Source organism: Zosterops lateralis (genome assembly GCF_965231275.1).
Source record: "Zosterops lateralis genome assembly, chromosome: 8".
NCBI lineage: Eukaryota > Metazoa > Chordata > Aves > Passeriformes > Zosteropidae > Zosterops > Zosterops lateralis.
In genome coordinates, this window is record NC_139768.1 from 14,794,012 (window position 1) to 14,811,989 (window position 17,978).

At 46.7% G+C, this 17,978-nt stretch overlaps 2 protein-coding genes across 4 annotated transcripts in view; one reads left to right on the plus strand and one right to left on the minus strand.

Annotated features, from left to right (window-relative positions):
- Positions 1-29: 29 nt before the first annotated feature.
- Positions 30-3,913, minus strand: HPS6 (HPS6 biogenesis of lysosomal organelles complex 2 subunit 3). The gene is made up of 2 exons (XM_083866385.1): positions 3,874-3,913; positions 30-3,618 (listed from the first exon to the last, which is right to left on the minus strand). The coding sequence occupies exon 2, from the start codon at positions 3,615-3,617 to the stop codon at positions 1,164-1,166; it is 2,454 nt and encodes an 817-aa protein (XP_083722511.1). The 5' UTR covers position 3,618; positions 3,874-3,913; the 3' UTR covers positions 30-1,163.
- Positions 3,914-4,184: 271 nt separating this feature from the next.
- The window catches only part of ARMH3 (armadillo like helical domain containing 3), a 122,696-nt gene continuing 108,902 nt past the window's right edge, over positions 4,185-17,978 (plus strand). Inside the window, exons 1-8 of one of the 3 annotated variants that reach the window (XM_083866731.1) lie at positions 4,185-4,226; positions 11,115-11,226; positions 11,690-11,746; positions 11,872-12,018; positions 13,834-13,941; positions 14,809-14,901; positions 15,771-15,845; positions 16,473-16,559. In XM_083866731.1, the coding sequence (XP_083722857.1) occupies positions 11,125-11,226; positions 11,690-11,746; positions 11,872-12,018; positions 13,834-13,941; positions 14,809-14,901; positions 15,771-15,845; positions 16,473-16,559 (669 nt within the window). In that variant the 5' untranslated portion in view covers positions 4,185-4,226; positions 11,115-11,124. Of the gene's footprint in view, positions 4,227-4,594; positions 4,706-6,990; positions 7,086-11,114; positions 11,227-11,689; positions 11,747-11,871; positions 12,019-13,833; positions 13,942-14,808; positions 14,902-15,770; positions 15,846-16,472; positions 16,560-17,978 lie in introns of those variants that run through there. The other 2 variants (XM_083866733.1, XM_083866732.1) reach the window with 2 other exon arrangements.

The following is a 17,978-nucleotide window of genomic DNA, read 5'->3' on the forward strand; positions in this document are numbered from 1 at the left end:
CCTCATAACATCCACCACCACCTCAGCAGTGCTTTAGGAACCTTTATTTTGAAAAGGAGTCTGTCTCCCACACTTAAGACCACTCTCAAGAGGATTAATGCAGGTGAATCTCCCACAGTCCAAGGCAACAGACAGCTCCTTCACACACAGCCCAGAATGCAGGGGCAAAGCCACAGCCAGGGTCTCCCTCCTGGTGGAGGGGGCCAGGCACCAGGCACCTGAGAGAGGCTTGAACCTGGATCTTCCTGCACAAACTGCTCTCAAGTTACATTGATTTTGCAAACAGAGGCACAATATGAGCCAGACAACCCTGACAAAGCCCCTTTGTATGCAAAGGGCAAAGGTAGAGGAGATGGGAACAGAGGGCTTGGGTGTCCTGCAGCATAATCTAAGCTTCCACAAAGGAAAGGCAGGGCCAGCCCCAAGCTCACACAGGCTGCTGCAAGCTTCTCAGATCAGAAGAGAGTTTGGGTACTGTCTGGGACAGAGAGATAAGGGAATTAGGCTGCTCTTTTCAGCTAAGTAGCTGCAATCAGTCACAGCTACAGGATTGATCCCAGAGGAATTACGGGAAGACAACGTGGAGTGCTGCAACTGCCAGCGTGTGTGCTGGGACCCCCAGTGCCATGGAGTTTGGGCCACACTGGCATTTAGCATCTGACTGAGCCCAAAGCAGCAGGACTCAGTGACCCAGCTGCAAGAAATGTGCCCTGTTTCTCACAGGCAGAGCTTGGAGGTATCACCCAACTCACTGAGCAGAGAATGGGGGGGAAAGACCGTGTATCCCTGCCTACCACTCCACCACCAGTACTAGAGGATCAGGGAAGTAGAAGTGGAGTTAAAAAGAAGCCAAACAAACCAAAAACAAAGTGCTTTGGGCATGGAGCAGTTCTGTAGTCCTGTAGTGCAGCCAGTGTTTTCATCTGCAAATGCACCTGGCATTTGCTCCTCCACTGGCATACACACAATTGCACTTGATAGGAATAACCAGAATGCCTGCCCTGGCTCAGAGAACATCCCCCAACCCCAGCCACTGCAGCAGGCTCTTTGAGATGCTGCTGCAGGGATGCTTCAGAAAGGAGCAGGCTTCCATACTGCCAGCACAGGTAGGATTTCCCTTCCTTGTGCGCCCAGGACTTGGGATGACATTGCCCTTCCCCCTGTCACACATTGTCATCCTGTAGCAGTGCTGAGGGCGAGGAAGTCCTTGCCATGGATGGCTGAGGAACATCATCAGTCACTGCTTTTGAGGGGATTTTGTGCTCTCGGGGTGGGGTGGGAGGGGGGAAGGTGGTGCTCTGCAGGGCATCTGAGTACATCTCGTCCTGGACACTGGGACGCTGCACAACCCTTTGCAGCAGTGGCTTCAGCAAGCCCACAGTCAGCTGGTTCCCCTCGCTGGAGAAAGGCACTGGGTCCTCCTGGGAATGAGGCAGGTGCTGCAGGACCGTGGTGAGGATGTCTGAGGCAGAGAGCTCAGCGGGGCACAGCAGCCACAGCCTGGCCAGGTAAGGGTCCAGCTCCCGGTGTTGGGCAAACTCAGCCAGCAGTGTGATGAATATCTCCTTGTTAAGCAAGGGGCTGAGCTTGGAGAACTTCTCTGCCACCTCCACCACCCGCTGCCACTGCTTCAGACGGATGAGAAGGTGCAGAGCTTGCAGAACAGCCTTAGGCCTCTTGCTGCAGAGCAGCAGTTCCAGCTCCATCTCATCATCTGCCTCGCTGTGCTTGTTCCTTCGGGCCAGCACTCCCAGTGCTCTCTTGTACAGCGGCACCCGGCCCTCTGGGCCCTCCTTGCTGCTGTATGACCAAGAGCTGCTAACATACTGCTGGGTCAGCTCCACAAAGCTGGGCAACCACTTGGGTTTGAACCTCAGGAAGGAGGCACAAATGAGCTCAAAGAGAGGAGCCATCCCATTCTGACCCACCTCCTCCAGCTGTGGCTGACAAAGGACCTTCTTCCATACCTCTGGGGTGGCCCTGGCTACCAAGAGGCCATCCCCATTCTGCTGCAGCTGCAGGCAGCTCCTTGTGGCCTTCCAGGCAGCCTTGGGGAAGGAAGTAAAGACAGAGTTCAGATAGGCCAAGTTGTCCTTGTCCATGTCAGATTGCAGGATGCGGCTGACCTCCTGCTCCACCAGCTCCTTGCAGTAGCTTTCTACCTCACTCTCTGGGGCACACACCACGCAAGCTTTGAGGAGCTCCAGGCTCATGTAGCTCTGCAGCTCCAGGCTCATTGTGCTCAACAGTTTGGCATAAGTGTCCTGTAGGCCTCGGGCTTGCTTTTGCTTCTGCTTCTGGTGGAGGCTGTGCTGCAGGATGGCAGCGAGGACCACAGGAGCCTGGAATGTACCACCTTTCTTCAACTTCTCCACTGTCAGCTTGGAGCTGCTGAGGCTCCTCCTCTGGTAATACCTGCAGGCCTCCTCAAACACCACCTCCACCAGGCATGGCTCAGGCCTGCTGCTATCCTCAGGTTTGGAAAAGCTAAAGCTGTAGATACCAGTCTGACTGAGGAGCTGGATACTGTCCTCCTCTCCCTGAGACTCCAGGAAATGCACCTCTTTCATGTTCAGGACTGCCTTTTCTACAAGCCTTCCACTGTTCTGGTCGACGAGGTACAGCACTCCAGCCAGCACACAGGCCAAGATGCTGCCAAAGGTCTTCAGCTGGACAGGACTCCCTTGGACCAGGGGGCTGCCCTCCAGGTCAAAGATATGCCTCTGTGTGCCATCTGGCTCCACGACACTCACAGAACCCTTTGTGCTCACCAGCAGCAGACCCCCACTGCTGGACACAGCGGAGGTGTGAATGTCCAGAGGTGCAAAACATGAGAGAAGGCCCACAGAACCCAGCAGAAGCTTCCTGAAGTCTGACTCGCTGCTGGAGCGCAGCACTTTGCTGTGGATGAAGCCTGCAGAGGGGGCTGTGATGGTGAACTCTGCCTTCTCTGGGTGCCAGATAAGGAGGAATTTGGAAGTGGTGGCAAAGCCGGCAGAGGCAGGCACTAGGAAGACGTGCTGGGGAGAGGCCAGGACCTGGTACTCGGGGCTGTTGTGCAGGACCATCCTCACAGTGCCCAGGCGCACGCCCTGCTCCCCCAGCTCCAGAGCACGGGCACAGACACAGAACCTGAAGGCACACTTGCTGCTGTCCGAGTGAGCGCCCAGCGGCGGCCTCTCCTCACACCACACCAGGCTGGCTCCCTGGCCGCACACCGACACCACTCGTGCCCGGGCACCCTGGCACAGCTCCAGCGTCTGCAGCAGCTGCCAGCCCACGGCCACCACAAAGTGCCAGACCTCGGTCCGCCCATGTTCCCACACCAGGGCCAGCACCCAGGAGCCCGGTACCGCAGGGCTCTGCAGGAAGTGCAGTCCCACAAGGGCTGGCTGGGGCGGCTGCCAGCTCCTCTCCAGGTCGGCTCCAGCGATGCTGTGGCGCTGGAAGGCCACCACCCGCGGCAGGGTGGGCGGCCGGCTCTTCTGCAGGAGCAGCAGATGCTGCCCGTCGGGGCTGGACCGGACGTGGCGGGGCTCCTCTCCGCGGCACAGCAACTCCCGCAGCCAGTGGCCTCGGCTGAAGTCGCTCAAGTCGGAGACCTGCCGCAGCTTCATCCTGTCAGCGACAGCGTGCACCAGGGCGGGCCGGGGCACTCAGACCCCTCCCGGAGACCCGCCGCACCCTCCTCCCCGGGGCCCTGCTCCCTCGGCTCTCCAGGAGACCCCCTCGTGCCCCCCGGGCGCCTTTCCCCGCGGCGAGCCGGTTCCGCGGCCGCAGCTCCCGGGGACCGGCCGCACCCAGCGCTCCCCGCACTCCCAGGACCGCCCGAGAACCCGGGAACACGCCTGGTCCCCTCTGGCCGGGACCCACCTGTCGCGGCGGCGACTGCCCGACCGGGCCCGGGCCGGTGTGGGCTCCGCTCAGCGCTGCGCAGTCACGGGGCCGCGGCTTTCCGGGCGGGGCCGCTCCGCGCCGCCGCGGCCGTCCCGCTCCTACTTCCGCCGCCGGTGCGGGCTGGGCCGCGGGGCCGCGTCCCGAGGGTCCCCGCAGGCGGCGAGGCCATTTGTCACCGGGGTGCGTGTGTCTGTGTGTGTGCCAGCGCCCGCGGGACGAGCCCGGCTCCGGCCGGCCCGGGGAGGAGCCTCCCCCGCCCGCCCCGCCTGTGGGGAGCCGGCGGCGCAGGCGCGGCGCCTGCGCGGTGTGCGGGGAGCGGCTGCCCGCAGGTGAGTGCGGGAGCGGCGGGGGGACTCGGGACCCCGCCCCGGGGCCGGGCGCGCCCCCGCGGCCCCTCCGGCACCGAGTCCCCGCCGCACGGGCGGCCCCGCGGGCCGGGCGCGCTCCCCGCCGCGAGGGGCCTCGCCGGGTACCGGCACCCCGTGCCAGGGCCGCTGGTTGCCCGCCCCGGCCGGCTGTGGGCGCGGCCGCGCGGAGCCCGGACAGCGGGAGGGGCTGCTCGTCTCTCCCGGTAACTCCGCGGGGCCCGGTGCGTGCCCCGGGGCCGGCCCCCGGGAGGCCTCAGGGCCTGCCGCAGCCCAGCCTTGCGGCCGCTCCTGGGCCGCGCCGTCCCCCGCTGCCGGGTGGTGTGGGCTCCAGATAACTCCCAGGAAAGAACGAGCCTTCGCTGAGCATTCCAGTTATCTGGTTCGCCTCACCCTGCTCCGAACACTTGTGTGGGCACAGCAAAGGGGAACAGCAAACAGTGGTAAAGCAGTGGGAGCTGGCAGTGTTTATTATGCTGAAGGCAGGGGCACTGGCTGCATGAGCAAGCTGCGGCCTGGGTCAAACCCTGTTGCGTATGTGGCTGTAACAAAGTTTGTTCCTCAGCAGAGACCGAAATCTGAATGTATGATGGGAGCCAATTAGGGTGAGCAGGTGGGTGGAATATGCAAAGCAATGGGATAATTTGAATCATTGCTTTGCGTGGTGATTGCAGTTCACCTGCTGTTTGAGCTCTAGTAAGAAGTGTGACAGAAATGCAGAAGAGGAATTTTGAGGGGAGGAAAGGACAGCAGTTTGTCTTTCCAGTAATAACAGGTTGATCCACTGTGTCATTTATGGCACTTTTGCTGTGTGTAAAGAGATACTGTGGGCAGGGTACATACAGTGTAAAAATGTAAACAGTTACTGGCTAGCAAGCACAAAAGGAAAAGTGAGGCTTTAATGAGCTGCTGGGCTAAGCATTCATCTGTTCCATCCCCCTGCTAACACACCAGGCAGCCATGCAGACATCCCTTAGGAGGGCAAGGGTCAGCCTCTGCTGCTCAGAGTTGCTGAGTTGCTATATTCTGGCTCCCTATTTTTTAAAATCTTTATTTATTTTTATTATTTTTTTTAACTTACACCTTTTCATGTTTGCATTTTAACTCCTGTGTACTTTGTGCTGCTGATGGTCTGTACCTCAAAAATGTTACCCACTCTGCAACTCCACTTTTCTTATCTTGGCATGACTTTACTGTGTAGCTGCTTAGAATATAGCAGCTACCTCAGAAGTGAGAGCTGAGGTCTTGCAGCTGCACTGTGTTCAGCATGGGCCTTGGATCCACACCATCAGCTGAAGCCATGGGAAAAGGGCAGGGGAAGGTTACAGGGAGAGTGTTTTTCTTCAGAAGGAAGGCATTTGAGTAAGTCTGCAAGTGACATGAAGCTTTTAGGTGGGAGTGTAAAGGCAGTGCAGAATACTTCATTATAAACTATGTGGGATGGGTTCTAAAGGGCTCGAAAAGTGAAAACCCAAAGTAATTTTTAAGACATGAGAGAGCTGGTCATGGTAGCCAGGAATACAAAGAGAAAGTGTGGCAAAATGGAAAAATTACCTTGTATGAAAATGGTGTGAACAGGTGCTGGTGGGAGCATGCAGAGCTTGTCTGGATGGATTTGACAGGAAGAAGTGTAGCTAGTTGGTGGTGTGAAGCTGATGGATTGGGTGTTATTTTAACTGGACAGATAGAAATTAGATGCAATTATGGATGAAGTGTTAAAATCGTAGCTCAAACGTTACACTTCCAAAACATTGCTAAAGCAGGTGCAATGGGAGGTAGCACGTGGCTGTATTTGCATTAGGAAGCTGCTTTTCCCATTTTTCAAGGGGGTAAAATAGGTAAGAAGTGGTGTAACTTCAGATTGTACTATGTAGAAGCACATACACTGCTCTGAGTAGTTTGGAAGGAATTTCTAGTAAAAAAATATATATACTGTGACTGTGCTGGGGGTTATTGCTTTGTACTGCAGAAGAGGAAGTAGGATCTCTGGGTTTTTTTGTCATCAGCACACCCTCAGAATATGTTTCTTATTGCATACTGCATGAAGGCACCTGGGAATTCTGCAGCATGGATCCAAAGCCTGCATGCTGTGTTACTGTTTCCCTTGTTGGTGGGTTGAGCATCTTGCAGCTGTAAAAGAAAGCATGGTTTGAGCAGTTTTTATTCCAATGGACAATATACAAATGAAGTTGTAAGCAGTGGACGGAATATAAAAGCAGTGTGGATGTACTTGCACAATCTGTAGCTGCCAATGCAAGAGTTTGTGGAGAATAATCTGTGAAATTTGGCCATGATGGTTGCTAAAGCCTTGAAAAAATATAGCCCTGTGTGTTCTTGCTCTTTTTGTTTTCAATAGTGGTTTGCTGGGCTGCTGGTGGATGGTCCTTGGGGTTTTAACAGAGGAGCTGGCACTGGGTCCAGGCACTCCCTGTGTACTGGGATTCATAAATTCTTGTGCTGGGTGCAGGTTGTCGGTTGTTTCCAGCACTGGGATCTGTGTTGTAACTGCCTGTTGTTCAGGTCCAGTATTTACTCTGCAGATTCATCACGTGAATTAAGTGCAAGTTTTTTCTAGTGCTTCACTGAAGAGTTTAATGAGTACTTAGCTTATAACACATTGCTTTAGGAGCCGTGTGTTAACTTTTAGACAGGGGTTTATCCCTGCCTCTTGCATGATGGAGGCAGTTTTTGAATAACTTTCCTTTAATCTTGAGTGATGTGCCTGCAGAAAACCTTGAAAGGCAAAACATGATCACACTGAGTCTCGGGTGCATACACTCTGGGAGGGAAGAGACAACTGCTGGCTTTGAAAAGTTTGAACAGGTGAGTCCAATCTTAGTAGCTCTGGCAAGTGAAGTGACGTTGAATTCTAAAAACAAGAGTATCTCAGTTCTTACTCAGAGTCTTTATAAAATTGATTGAGGTTCAGGGCTTTGGCATTAACAAACTAATACAGATCACATCATTTGCACAGCCTTTTCCAGATAGTGAATAAATGGTTTGCCAAGTAAGTCGTATGTGAAAATACAATTTTGTGTCATCTGTATTCTTTTTGTTTAGCCAAGGAATGTTACAATATATTTTGTGAGGGGTCCACACTGAAAAAATTGGATTTATCCGTGTTTGGTTGCACATGGGGGTTGTGTATGTGCATTTATAATCTTGAAAACTTTCAGGTTTGTTAACCAAAGCAATTGAATGCAAAGTGCTGTGCTTGATGGGCTGCATGCAAGATTACACAAGTTACAGGTTTTGGATCCTAATGTCATTATGTTTTCGATGTGCATTAGTGTTATCCCCTTGACAGTATTTTTGCTATTAAAAGACAGTCTGAGGAATTCTAATAAGTCTGTACAGGAGCTGAGTGACAGTATGGAGCATTGTGTAGCAGTTTTCAATGTGCACAACTCTGAGTAAATCTCAGACCCAAATACCAGGTTCATTTTCCCTGTGGCTACTCTAACAAAAAGCTAACAGAGCTGTGTTCGTTGGAATGTCATATGTTTGCTTGGAATCTCTGTTATGAGTTCCGGAATGAAACAGAAAGGAGGTGAATGGGTGGATTTGCTCATCTCTTCCTGACTGGATCAGCTGATCCTGGGGTTGATGAGAGATAAAACAAGTCTGCCTGAACTTGTGTCTGCCATGGCTTTTATCTTCCTGCCTTTGAGCTGCCAAGACTCGTGCTCTGTTAAGTTTTCTTTTAGTTCAAGATGAAGCATCTTGGATCTTCTGCTGCACAGCAAAGGATTTGTTGTTCTAAAAATCCCCATGCGTGTGCTTCTCTTGGCCCTGAGGCGCAGTTCTCCTGTGCAGTCAGTGAATACAGCAGGATTCACTTAGCAGCATGTGTTAATGGGAATGACCTATTGACAGAATAAATTATCCATTTGAACCTGAAATGTGAAAAATCCACTGATGCTTTTTAAATGTGATGTTTAAAGGAAAATTGTTAATTATCATCAGTGTCGTTTTCATATGCTGTCACGGCATCATGATAATTTGACACCTCTACAACTTATTTATATAAGTTTTGTGCATTTAACTGTTGTTTTCTGCAGCTGCCTGGAAGATCTCCATTAGCAAAATGCAGTTTTCTGTTTAGATGTCTTTATGACATGTAGAAAATGTAATTGCATAAAGTGAAAAGAAAAAACCATTTGTATGACCTGATCATCATAGGTCATGAAACAAACACAGCCTAATAAAGTGTTGGCATGGAAGGCAAGATTTATGTTTCTCTCCTTGCTCCTCCATATGCTCATTTGTAGAATAGCAAATTATAAACAAGAACATTATTTAATCTTTGCCTCTAGCAGTTGTCTTTGTATGTGCTCTGTGCAGCTTTGGTTGATATCCTAAGACTCAATTTGACAGAGACTGGAATTTTCACATAATCATGTGATCCTTCTGGTGCTCACCCTTTGTGTTTTGAGCTATTTTGATTTTCCTGACTTTCTGGAAATGTAGGAAAAGGGTTAAAATGCAGCTCTGAAAATCCAGGGACTAAGCAGAGCTTATTGATCCTCTCCCATTCACGTACACATTCGATGTGAGAACGCTGACCTAGAAGCACTGAGAGTCAGTTTATTAGTTTTGACATTGGGATTCGTTAGCTGTAATTCAATTAGAAGCACACTGATGGATGTGTTTGTATGCTGGGGCTGGCAGCTGTTTTAGTTTCAGAAACCTACAATTCTAGTAGGAAAATTGTTGTTTGCAATCTTAATCAAAATTTGTATTCCTAGGCTAGAAGTGGCATCACTCTTGATTTGGTTTTTAATAGATTTCTCAGTGTTTCCCGTTATGTTTCTAATTAGAATAATGTCTTGTTTCCCTCGACAGTTTAAAACTAATGTAGAGTCTGTAAAAGTGAAGTCTATCAAGATGATTTAATAATGTTTTCTTTTTTGTTTGTTAGTTGGAAACCCTTTTCTGTCTTAGTTGGGTACGTAGACCTACAAGGCTATGGGAATAATTTTGACCTTTGCAGAAGGTTATGGTGCAGTAGTTGCTAAGCTTTCTTCTGTCAGTGTGTCTCAGGGCTCTTTCCATTCTCACCCCAGCCCGTAACCAGCCAGCTGGTTCCCATTCTAGTGGGAATACAACACCTCTCTGCCTATGTAAATGTTAGCTTTTCAGGTGTGAGTTCTGCTGCTCTCTGTCCTACCCTTTCCCATCCTGGCAAAGCTCCTTCCCTTTGCATCTATGGCAGGGTCTTTTACAGCAGCACTGTTTTTCCAGGCCCAAAAATGTTTTTCTGCCACTTAGAAACAAGATTTATGGCTAAAGGGATGGATGTTTGAATAGCTGGCACTGAAAGCCAGAGGGTCGTAGTTGAAAACATAGTTGTAAGCTAAAAATTGTCTGCAGCGGGAAGAATGTAAAGGAGATCTGGAACTGGTATTCAGTAGTTGATGGAACTTGGTCTTTGAGGGAAAGAGAGATCTAAGCCTGCTGTGATTGTGGGAGGAGGTTCAGGTAGTCTGGCATTGAGGCTGCATCCAAAGCTGTCTCCATGGCTGCCAGCTCAGAAAACTCTGGGATCCTAGATCTGAACGGTGAATTTACCTCTCTATGCATAATTTATCATGGTTGAATGCAACTACCACAAGACCCTGCCCATGTTTTTCTGGAGCATGACTCAAGTCAAGCCTCTGTGTGTGGTATGCTGTTACCATGTGTGTAATTACCTTTGGAGGTATGGGAGAAAGCCTAGGAGCTCAGAGGTATGAGAAGGGATGGCATTCCCTTTCTGCTAAGTAGCTCTGACATGCTGCAGTGATGGAGGAGGTTAGAACAGTGCTAAAGCTGTGATGCTTGCCAGGAAAATCTGTGATTTTAGATAAACGTGTATTTGCAAGGTCAGAGTAGTGCTGCACTTGGTAGCATCACACATGAGGTTGAGAATATGTGGCAAGTTGTGTGTTCTGACTCAGTCCCTGGAGTGGATTGTCTCTCACAGAAGGCTCAGGACCACATTACACATTTGTGTAATGGCTCATTTTGTAACAAGGATACTACTTTTTTTAATAGTATAATCAGTAAAACTCCAATTAATGATAGTAAAGCTTCTTTGGGTTTTTAGAAAGCCCTTTGCTGTCAAATGGATCATGAAATTAAACTGGTTTAAAAAAGAAATCTCTGTAAAGCTTGCCCCCTCTGTCTTCCATCCTCCTCCCAAAACTGAACCACATGGGATGCTTTTGAGGCTGGGGTTCTTCTCTGGCTTGATTTGCAGAGCAGCTGGCGCAGATAAGGATGCTTAGGTGCAGAGGTAAGTGTGAAGAAGGGTGACAGGAGTGCTTTATGGGTGCTTTCCTAGTGTTGGATGCCACCTCAGAGTACAAATGCAGAATTTGAAGTGCTTTGGTAGGCAGCAAATTAAACAGATAAGAGAAGACTTCCAAATAGTTTCAGGAGCTTCTTGTCACCAGATGCCTTTGAGGCTTGACCAGCATCAAAAAAGTCTGGGTACCTATTTTATATGAAGTATCACAATTACTCCAGTGAGATTAAAAAATACATACTTTCCTAGATGTAAACTGCATTGGTCTGGATAATGAATCAGTTTCTAATAGAGAAGAATTAAGAAAATTTATCCCTAAGGAGCTTATTCTGTTTCTGCCTGTGTGTGGACTTTTACATGTCTTTGAAATGGGATATAGAACTAGATGGGTCCTTTGATCTGATTTCTTATCTAGTGTAGTTATAAATGCCCCTACTTACAGCTTGTGAAGGACTGTTAGTGTTTCAATGCAGAGAAAAAGTCTTTCATGGTTGAGGCAGGCCAGAAATGCTTTGAAGAAAAGTTCTAGTTTTCTGAGCTCTTTTGTCTGTTCTTACCTTCAGGGTGTACAGCATGGCCCAAACAGAGAAGAAGGGTGGGCTGCTCCGGAAATCTTCAGCCTCCAAGAAGCCATTGAAGGAGAAAGTTGTGTTGATGTATGATGAAATTTTTACGGTAAGGAGTTGAGCATCTCTTTTCTCTAAAGTGTTGTGTTAAATTTTCTTGGTTTAGTTAATGCTGAGGGTTTTTTTCAGTGGATTTCTTTCTTCAAGGTAAGGCCTGCACAGTGTAGGCACATGCTCCAGGCTCTCCTACTGTCATGCAGAACTCTGTATTCTGCTCTCTTCCAAAATGTCTCCTTGTCCTGTTGCTTACCAGAACCATACCATCTATGGGAAGTCATGGCTTTCCCAGTATTTCTCAAATAACAATTCAGAAAATAAACAGAGGCATCCCAATTGAGAGCTGGTTCTCTTGCTCCTTTTGTTTTGGGAATCTCTGTAGCTGGAATTATGCACTTTGGGACCTCTTGATCAACCAGCTGAGCAGCTGACTCTTAGCTACCCATGATAAAGACTTTCTTTAAATTCTGCCTGAATGATTTCTTTGCCCTCATGCCTGTTCCTTTTCCTTTCAGACAGAGGACCCCAGTAAATGCAACCCTAGGTTTTGGGAGGAGCTATTTCTCATGAAGGTAACGGAATGTGAACATCCTATTGCTGTTCTGCCTACGAAGTGGCAGACTGTCAGTGCAAGGACTTCTGTTTCTAAGGCGTCAGTGATGGTATAACGTGCATGAACTGCTTCTTAACCTGACAGGTCAACCTGGAGTATCTAGAAGGCAAGCTGGAGGCTCTGGATGGGGAAGAATTAATGAAGATAAAAGATAACATCAACTGCTTGTTTCAGCACTGCATCCAGGCCCTGGGTGAGGAGCACCCAATCAGAGTGGTGAATGCATTACAGGTACCACACTGGGAGACAGGGAATGCTGTCTTTCTGCTTCTGTTGAGGCCATATATTTGTTGCTGATATCAAACACCTTGTCTCATTTCTTTGCTACTGAGAAGAAGTGATGTCTACAGAGCAGTTGCTGCTTGTTGTCTGTGGAGGTTTCAAACAGTCATAGTCTCTTTACTCTTGGCAGAGCAATAGATGGTTTCAGAATTCAAGAGGATCTGATGATGGAGGATGAAGAGGATGGCAATGAGGAGACAAAGGGAGTTGTTCACATGGCAGGCTGTCAGTTTGGGGTCTCAAAAGTACTTAGGCTGTGTAGCTTTGTGTTTTACTTCCACCTCTTCTCCCTCATTTCAGCTGCCTTTTTCAATTTCCATATGGGTCAAAAAAGAAATAAAGCTCTTCAGAAGTTAGTGTGAAATTTACACAGGAAATTGCCTCAGCTGGATACTTCCTAATTGGAAGCTGTGAAGAATTATCACTCAGAATTCATAGCCATTTTTGTGCAGGTTGTTCCTTACCAAGGCTCTGCTGTTCCATATCTTGTGTGGGAGACTCCTCTCCTCAGTCTTGATATTTGATGTTACTAGTTCACAAGCTGATTCTCACAGTTTGGTGAATACATTTGCTTTAGGAGTATGCAGAATGCATCTCAGCTTTAGGAGTATAGGATATGAAATTTAGGTTTGAAGAAGTCATCTGTAGGAGACATTGGACCAGCAGTGAGCTGGGGAAAGTTGATTTAAACCAGGATATTTACATTTCTGATGTACAATCTTGCATTGTTTTATTGTTATTTTTAGAATTAGTTTGAATGGGTGCTTTTAAAATTGTAGTTACAGCTACATAGACAGCTTAGAGCAGCCCCAAATTTCTAAACTTGTATCAAGACTCTTGGAAGAACTTAGGGCAAGTCACAAGAATCCTGCTGTGTGCATGTACATAGGAACCAGATAATACATCCTGAGCTTGGATTGGGAGAGTGTTCCCTTAATCAGACTAAGTTAATGTGGAAAGTGATCCTGAAGCCAAAACATACTTAAGCAGTCCTCTTTTTGAGAATCAGCGTGGTGACCAAGGGTTCGTTTAGTCCAGTATGTTTCTGGCAGTAACCAAAAAAAGGATGTCTGCATTTACGTTTTCGTTTTTGTATGGTTCTGGAGGTCTGCTAATTCCATCAGGTCTGTTTTGTCTCCAGCTTTATATCTGAAACTAATTACCTCTCACTGCTGAATTTAATCTGGAATCTAAAACTGCAGTTGTTTTATTCCTGCTCATTCCCCTCTTCACAGGCCTGTGAGGTGCCTGATGACAAACATCACTGCAGATATTTCCCTCTCTTAGGACAAATGAGTAATTTGCTGCCCATAAATTTTCCAGAGAGTCTTCTAGAAGCATAGCGTGCTGACGTGCTGATACCTGTGTATCTTCAAGAACTTGGAATGAAGCAGTAATTAGGCTGCCTAATAGAATTGGAGACTTTTTTTTTTTTTTGAGGGGAAGGTTGGTTCTTGTTGTTGACAAAGACACACAGTTTATTGGTCCAAGTTGATGTAGCAATGTGGTAACCAAACAGAAATTTGTGCTCAAAAAAGAAATATACAGACAGTTATATTCTCCACTTTTTTATGAATTTTCAGCATCCAAGATCCCTTTTAGAAATGACAGAGCTGGAGGAGAGGTCAGACAAAATGTATGGCTTCCAGGCTGGCAGTATTAATTTCAGTATCTGCCAGTGCTAGGAGAAGATAATGCAGTGGGTTTTGCTATTGAATTGGAGGTGTTGCCCTACGTGTCACCTTCTGTTTTTTCCCTTTGCAGACTTTGTGTGCGTTAATTCGAGGTGTCCATCAGAAGAACAAATCTACTTCTGGGTTTGACATCATCAACATGCTTGTGGGCTTTGACAAGGCAGAGCTATGTATGAAGGTGAGGCCCTGGCAGTGCAAAGCAGCAGTTTGCACAGCAGCTGTGTTGCAAGGGCAGTGAGTTGTAGATGGGTGTGTCTACCAGGCAGCGGCTTTTGGGGGAAATATTTGAGCCACTTACTAAAAATAGCTGTCCTGAAGTTCTGTACCTGCCAGTAGCACAGACATTTGGGGTCCCTGAGTTGGTTAATAATATAACAGAGCACGTTCTTTTCCTTTAGTTCCATGTTGTGTAGTCACTGTTATTGAGAAACCTTAAAGCCAGAAAAGGCTGTTACAGGTGATTACCACCTGATATTGAACCTCACATCTTGTTCTTTATCTGAGAGTCATACGCTGTGCTCTCACACTCCATTACCACATGTGCTGTTTTAAACTTACATGATGCTCCTCACTGTAAAGATGTTAAGTTTGGGAAATGACAAAGTAACCAGTGATAAAGCTGAGTTCTTGTTGTATCTTTCATCTCTCTACAAGAGTAGCATTTTTTCTTCTCTATGCAAACTGTAGTACATTTGGGGAAAACATTAAGTAGTAATTTTTAATAAAAACCTTACCAGATTTTTAATCATAACTTATATATGTATTGTTAATTGGAGGTGTGCTGCTGCATCTAGAGAAAACTCGTGGAAAATGATCATGATGTTATACTAGTAGTCATTAAACTGTAGTTAACACATAACAGTGTTGAGAAGCAATAGTATGAACATGGCCTATGTAGCAGTAGTAATGGCTCAATTATTGATTCTGGAATAACATGGCTTAATATTGGTGCTCTGCTACTTGAATCTTCCAGAAAGCTTTTTATAAAAAGCATTTCAAGTAATTTAAAATACTACTTTTAAATAATGTGCCTGTTGTTCTTTAGAATCTGATGGAGAGCTTGGACTCCCTCCTCTGTGCAGAAGGTTCTGAAAGCCTCAAAAGCTTGTGTCTGAAGCTACTTCTCTGCTTGGTGACGGTAAGTAAATAACAGCTGTATAATAACTTAAGGGCTTATATAAGCCACATTTGAGTGATGGAACTGTTTCAAAGCTTGAGCAGAATGCTGCAGTATGAAGCTTAAAAAGGGGAAAGAAATTGTGAATGAGAACAGGGGTCAGTCCAGAATGTGCATGATGGCTCTAACCATGATGCCAACACAGACTAACAGATGCTTTTCATCCTGTAAAATCGGGACCAACTGGGGCTAAAGGGGAGAGGCAGGAGGTAAATTGGATTCACAGGTGTGGGGTTTTTTTAAGGAAAAAGATACTTAAGAAGTTTCAGATAAATGGAAAGAAAGGGAGAAGAGTTGAGGAAAGACAGAAAGTGTGGAGTAGACCAGAGTGGTGAGGATGTGAAGAATGAGGAAGTTGTAATAAATGACCACTCCTCAGCTTTTGGAGATGGTCAACTGTCAACTATTTTGACTATGATAAGAGATAATGGAGAGTGGTGGAGCTCTTCATTGCCCTCTTCATGATGAGAAGGTTCTCAGTGGAGCATATGTGCCCTGTTTTTCATTCTCTGCCTCCTGTGTAGAGCCTGCAACAGCTGATGGCTGTTGTCATTCATGGAGCTGTGTAAAATACCAATGTGTGGAGGAACAGGGAGCTCTTAGTCCGTGGGTGGTGCTTCTTAGCAGAGAGAGGGCTGGGAGGCAGGACAGGTATCTTTTACTTCATGTCTAGCTCTATTGCTAGTCACATTTTGACTTGCTAAGTGTGAGATTCTGGATGAATGTGTCCATCTGGGAGCAGAACTCTCCTGTTCCCACTGTGTGTCGGAGGCAGATACAACATTGGTGGAGGTTTCAAATGAGATTTTAAAACTTGTGTTTGTACTCAGGTGACAGACAACATTAGCCAGAATACCATCCTGGAGTATGTGATGATTAACAGCATATTTGAAGCTATTTTACAGGTAAGGGTTCTTCCTTCTACTGTGGGGGCTCTTCCATAGTGAGAACTTTAAGTAATGTGTTTACTTTTCAGCTTTTTCAATGTGGTGTATTTCACTGGCACTGTTGTTGCTTCCATTCATAGCTCAGTCATCATTTTGTAATGTTCTCCCCCCTTTAGTCTGTTTTTAGTCACTACTGACTTTTTAAGTATTTTCACTTGAGACATTTCTGCACAGTTAGAATCTGAACAGATTTCTGGGGTAATTTAACACAGAATTCTGCATTGGAGAAACTGTTTTTCAGAAGGTAATGTGAGTTTATCAAGTTTTTTTTTTTCTGCTCTTGGATAAGTTATACTTTTTTCAGTGGAAATGAGCCTTGGAGAAACCCAGAACATTTGCAAAGGTAATGCTGGTGAGTCACTGAGATAGTGTACAGTAGTGAGGTAGTGTATTCTGTGATAAATAAGCTTTTCTGTGTGCAGAACTTCCTTGAGGCACTGACACTCCCTTCACCCTGAATATCCTCTTTCACATACATTTCTCAGAATATGGTCTTACACATACATTTCATGGCTATGCTCTGTCTGACTCACTGCAAGCTTCCTGAAGCAGGCCTGAACAGAACAGTGTGATTGTTTATTCCAGATCCTGTCCAGCCCTCTTAGTCGCAGGGAACATGGATATGATGCTGTTGTCCTTCTGGCCTTGCTGGTCAACTACAGAAAGTATGAGGTAGGTGTTCTGGGTACAGAAACATCATTTCTCTCTACTTTATTAATTTAGAGTGGCCTCTGAATTACGAAGGCAGCACACAGTACAGTTTTTAGCAGTGCACACTTCATCATCAGGGCTTCAGCACGGAGCAGGAGAAGACTTGCAAAGCAGCCCTGTTATTCTCCCTGTGTCTGTCTCTGATGTATGTGTATAATCAAATGTGTATGATATTCCTACAGCTCGTTCCGTGCCAGCATGAAAGAAACTACCTAGGGAATTTGCATTTATTTGTGGAAATAGTCTGAGGAAGGTCCTTTTGGAAGAGTTACTGTTGTGCCAAACCACGTCTGCCTCTGTGTGTGTGTGTGTGTGTGAGTGTGTGGTTATACATAATCTCCAAAGTAAAATGAGCTGTCAGTCATCCTGGGCTTCAGACTGAATTTGTGATTCAGAACCTGACTAGCTGACTGAAAGAGCACAGATCCCCAGAAGAGATGGTGAAGCTGTGACCAAAGAATTAACTGAAACATCACAGCTAGTAATTCCAAGAGAAGTCTCTCTCTGTCTCTTTGATGGATTCCTCTTTGAGGCACTTTATTCATCATCCTTTTTATGTTTATGGTATGTTCTTATTTTTTTTTTCTGTTATTCATCAACTTGAAAAAACCCATATTTTGAATGTCAGAACAACACTTAATGTTGGCTTTTCTTTGTATCAGGCATGATGCTTTAATGATCAGGGGTTATTTCTTCATAAATAAAAATATCTTAATATATTTCATTAGGCAGCAAATGGAAGAGTTCTGGAAGAACCTGCCCTTCAACAGAATTACTAGGAGGGATCAGGCTTCAAAACCTACCTGGTTTTATAATAGGTCTTGTTCTGAATTATGAATAGACCTAGAGAATAGGCAAGGACGGGAACTACACTTAGTGTCAAAGCAATGCCTGTCAATTTCTCATTCCTGTCAATGATGTCAGAATCCATGAATTGCAGATTCTGTTCAGCATTCTGTGCTGTGGTGGCATGGAACAGGAACATGGAGTTTGATTTCAGGATATGGCTATGAGGGAAAACTGTTGGGAATTATCTATAAGTAGGATTACTCATGAGGGCGGACTGGGAATACCCAATATTCAGACAAATGGTGGAGAACTGTGTAATCCCATCCCTGAGGCATGGATCCCTGTGGACTGTAGTTCATGTCCTTAGGAAGGTAGAATGCTGTGAGTGCATGAGACTTGTCCCTGGCTCTTTGCAGTGGCTTTCTGGGGAGTACTGAGTTGGGGTCAAGTGCTTTGGAGAACAGTCTAAGATGTCTTGAAACTGGGCACTTTTAAGGAAGTTGTATTGATGTTTGAAAAGTGCAATCCATACAATCCAACTGAAGCAGATGTGTAGTAAGGGGAACTTCAGCTCAAGCAACTCCTCTGGCA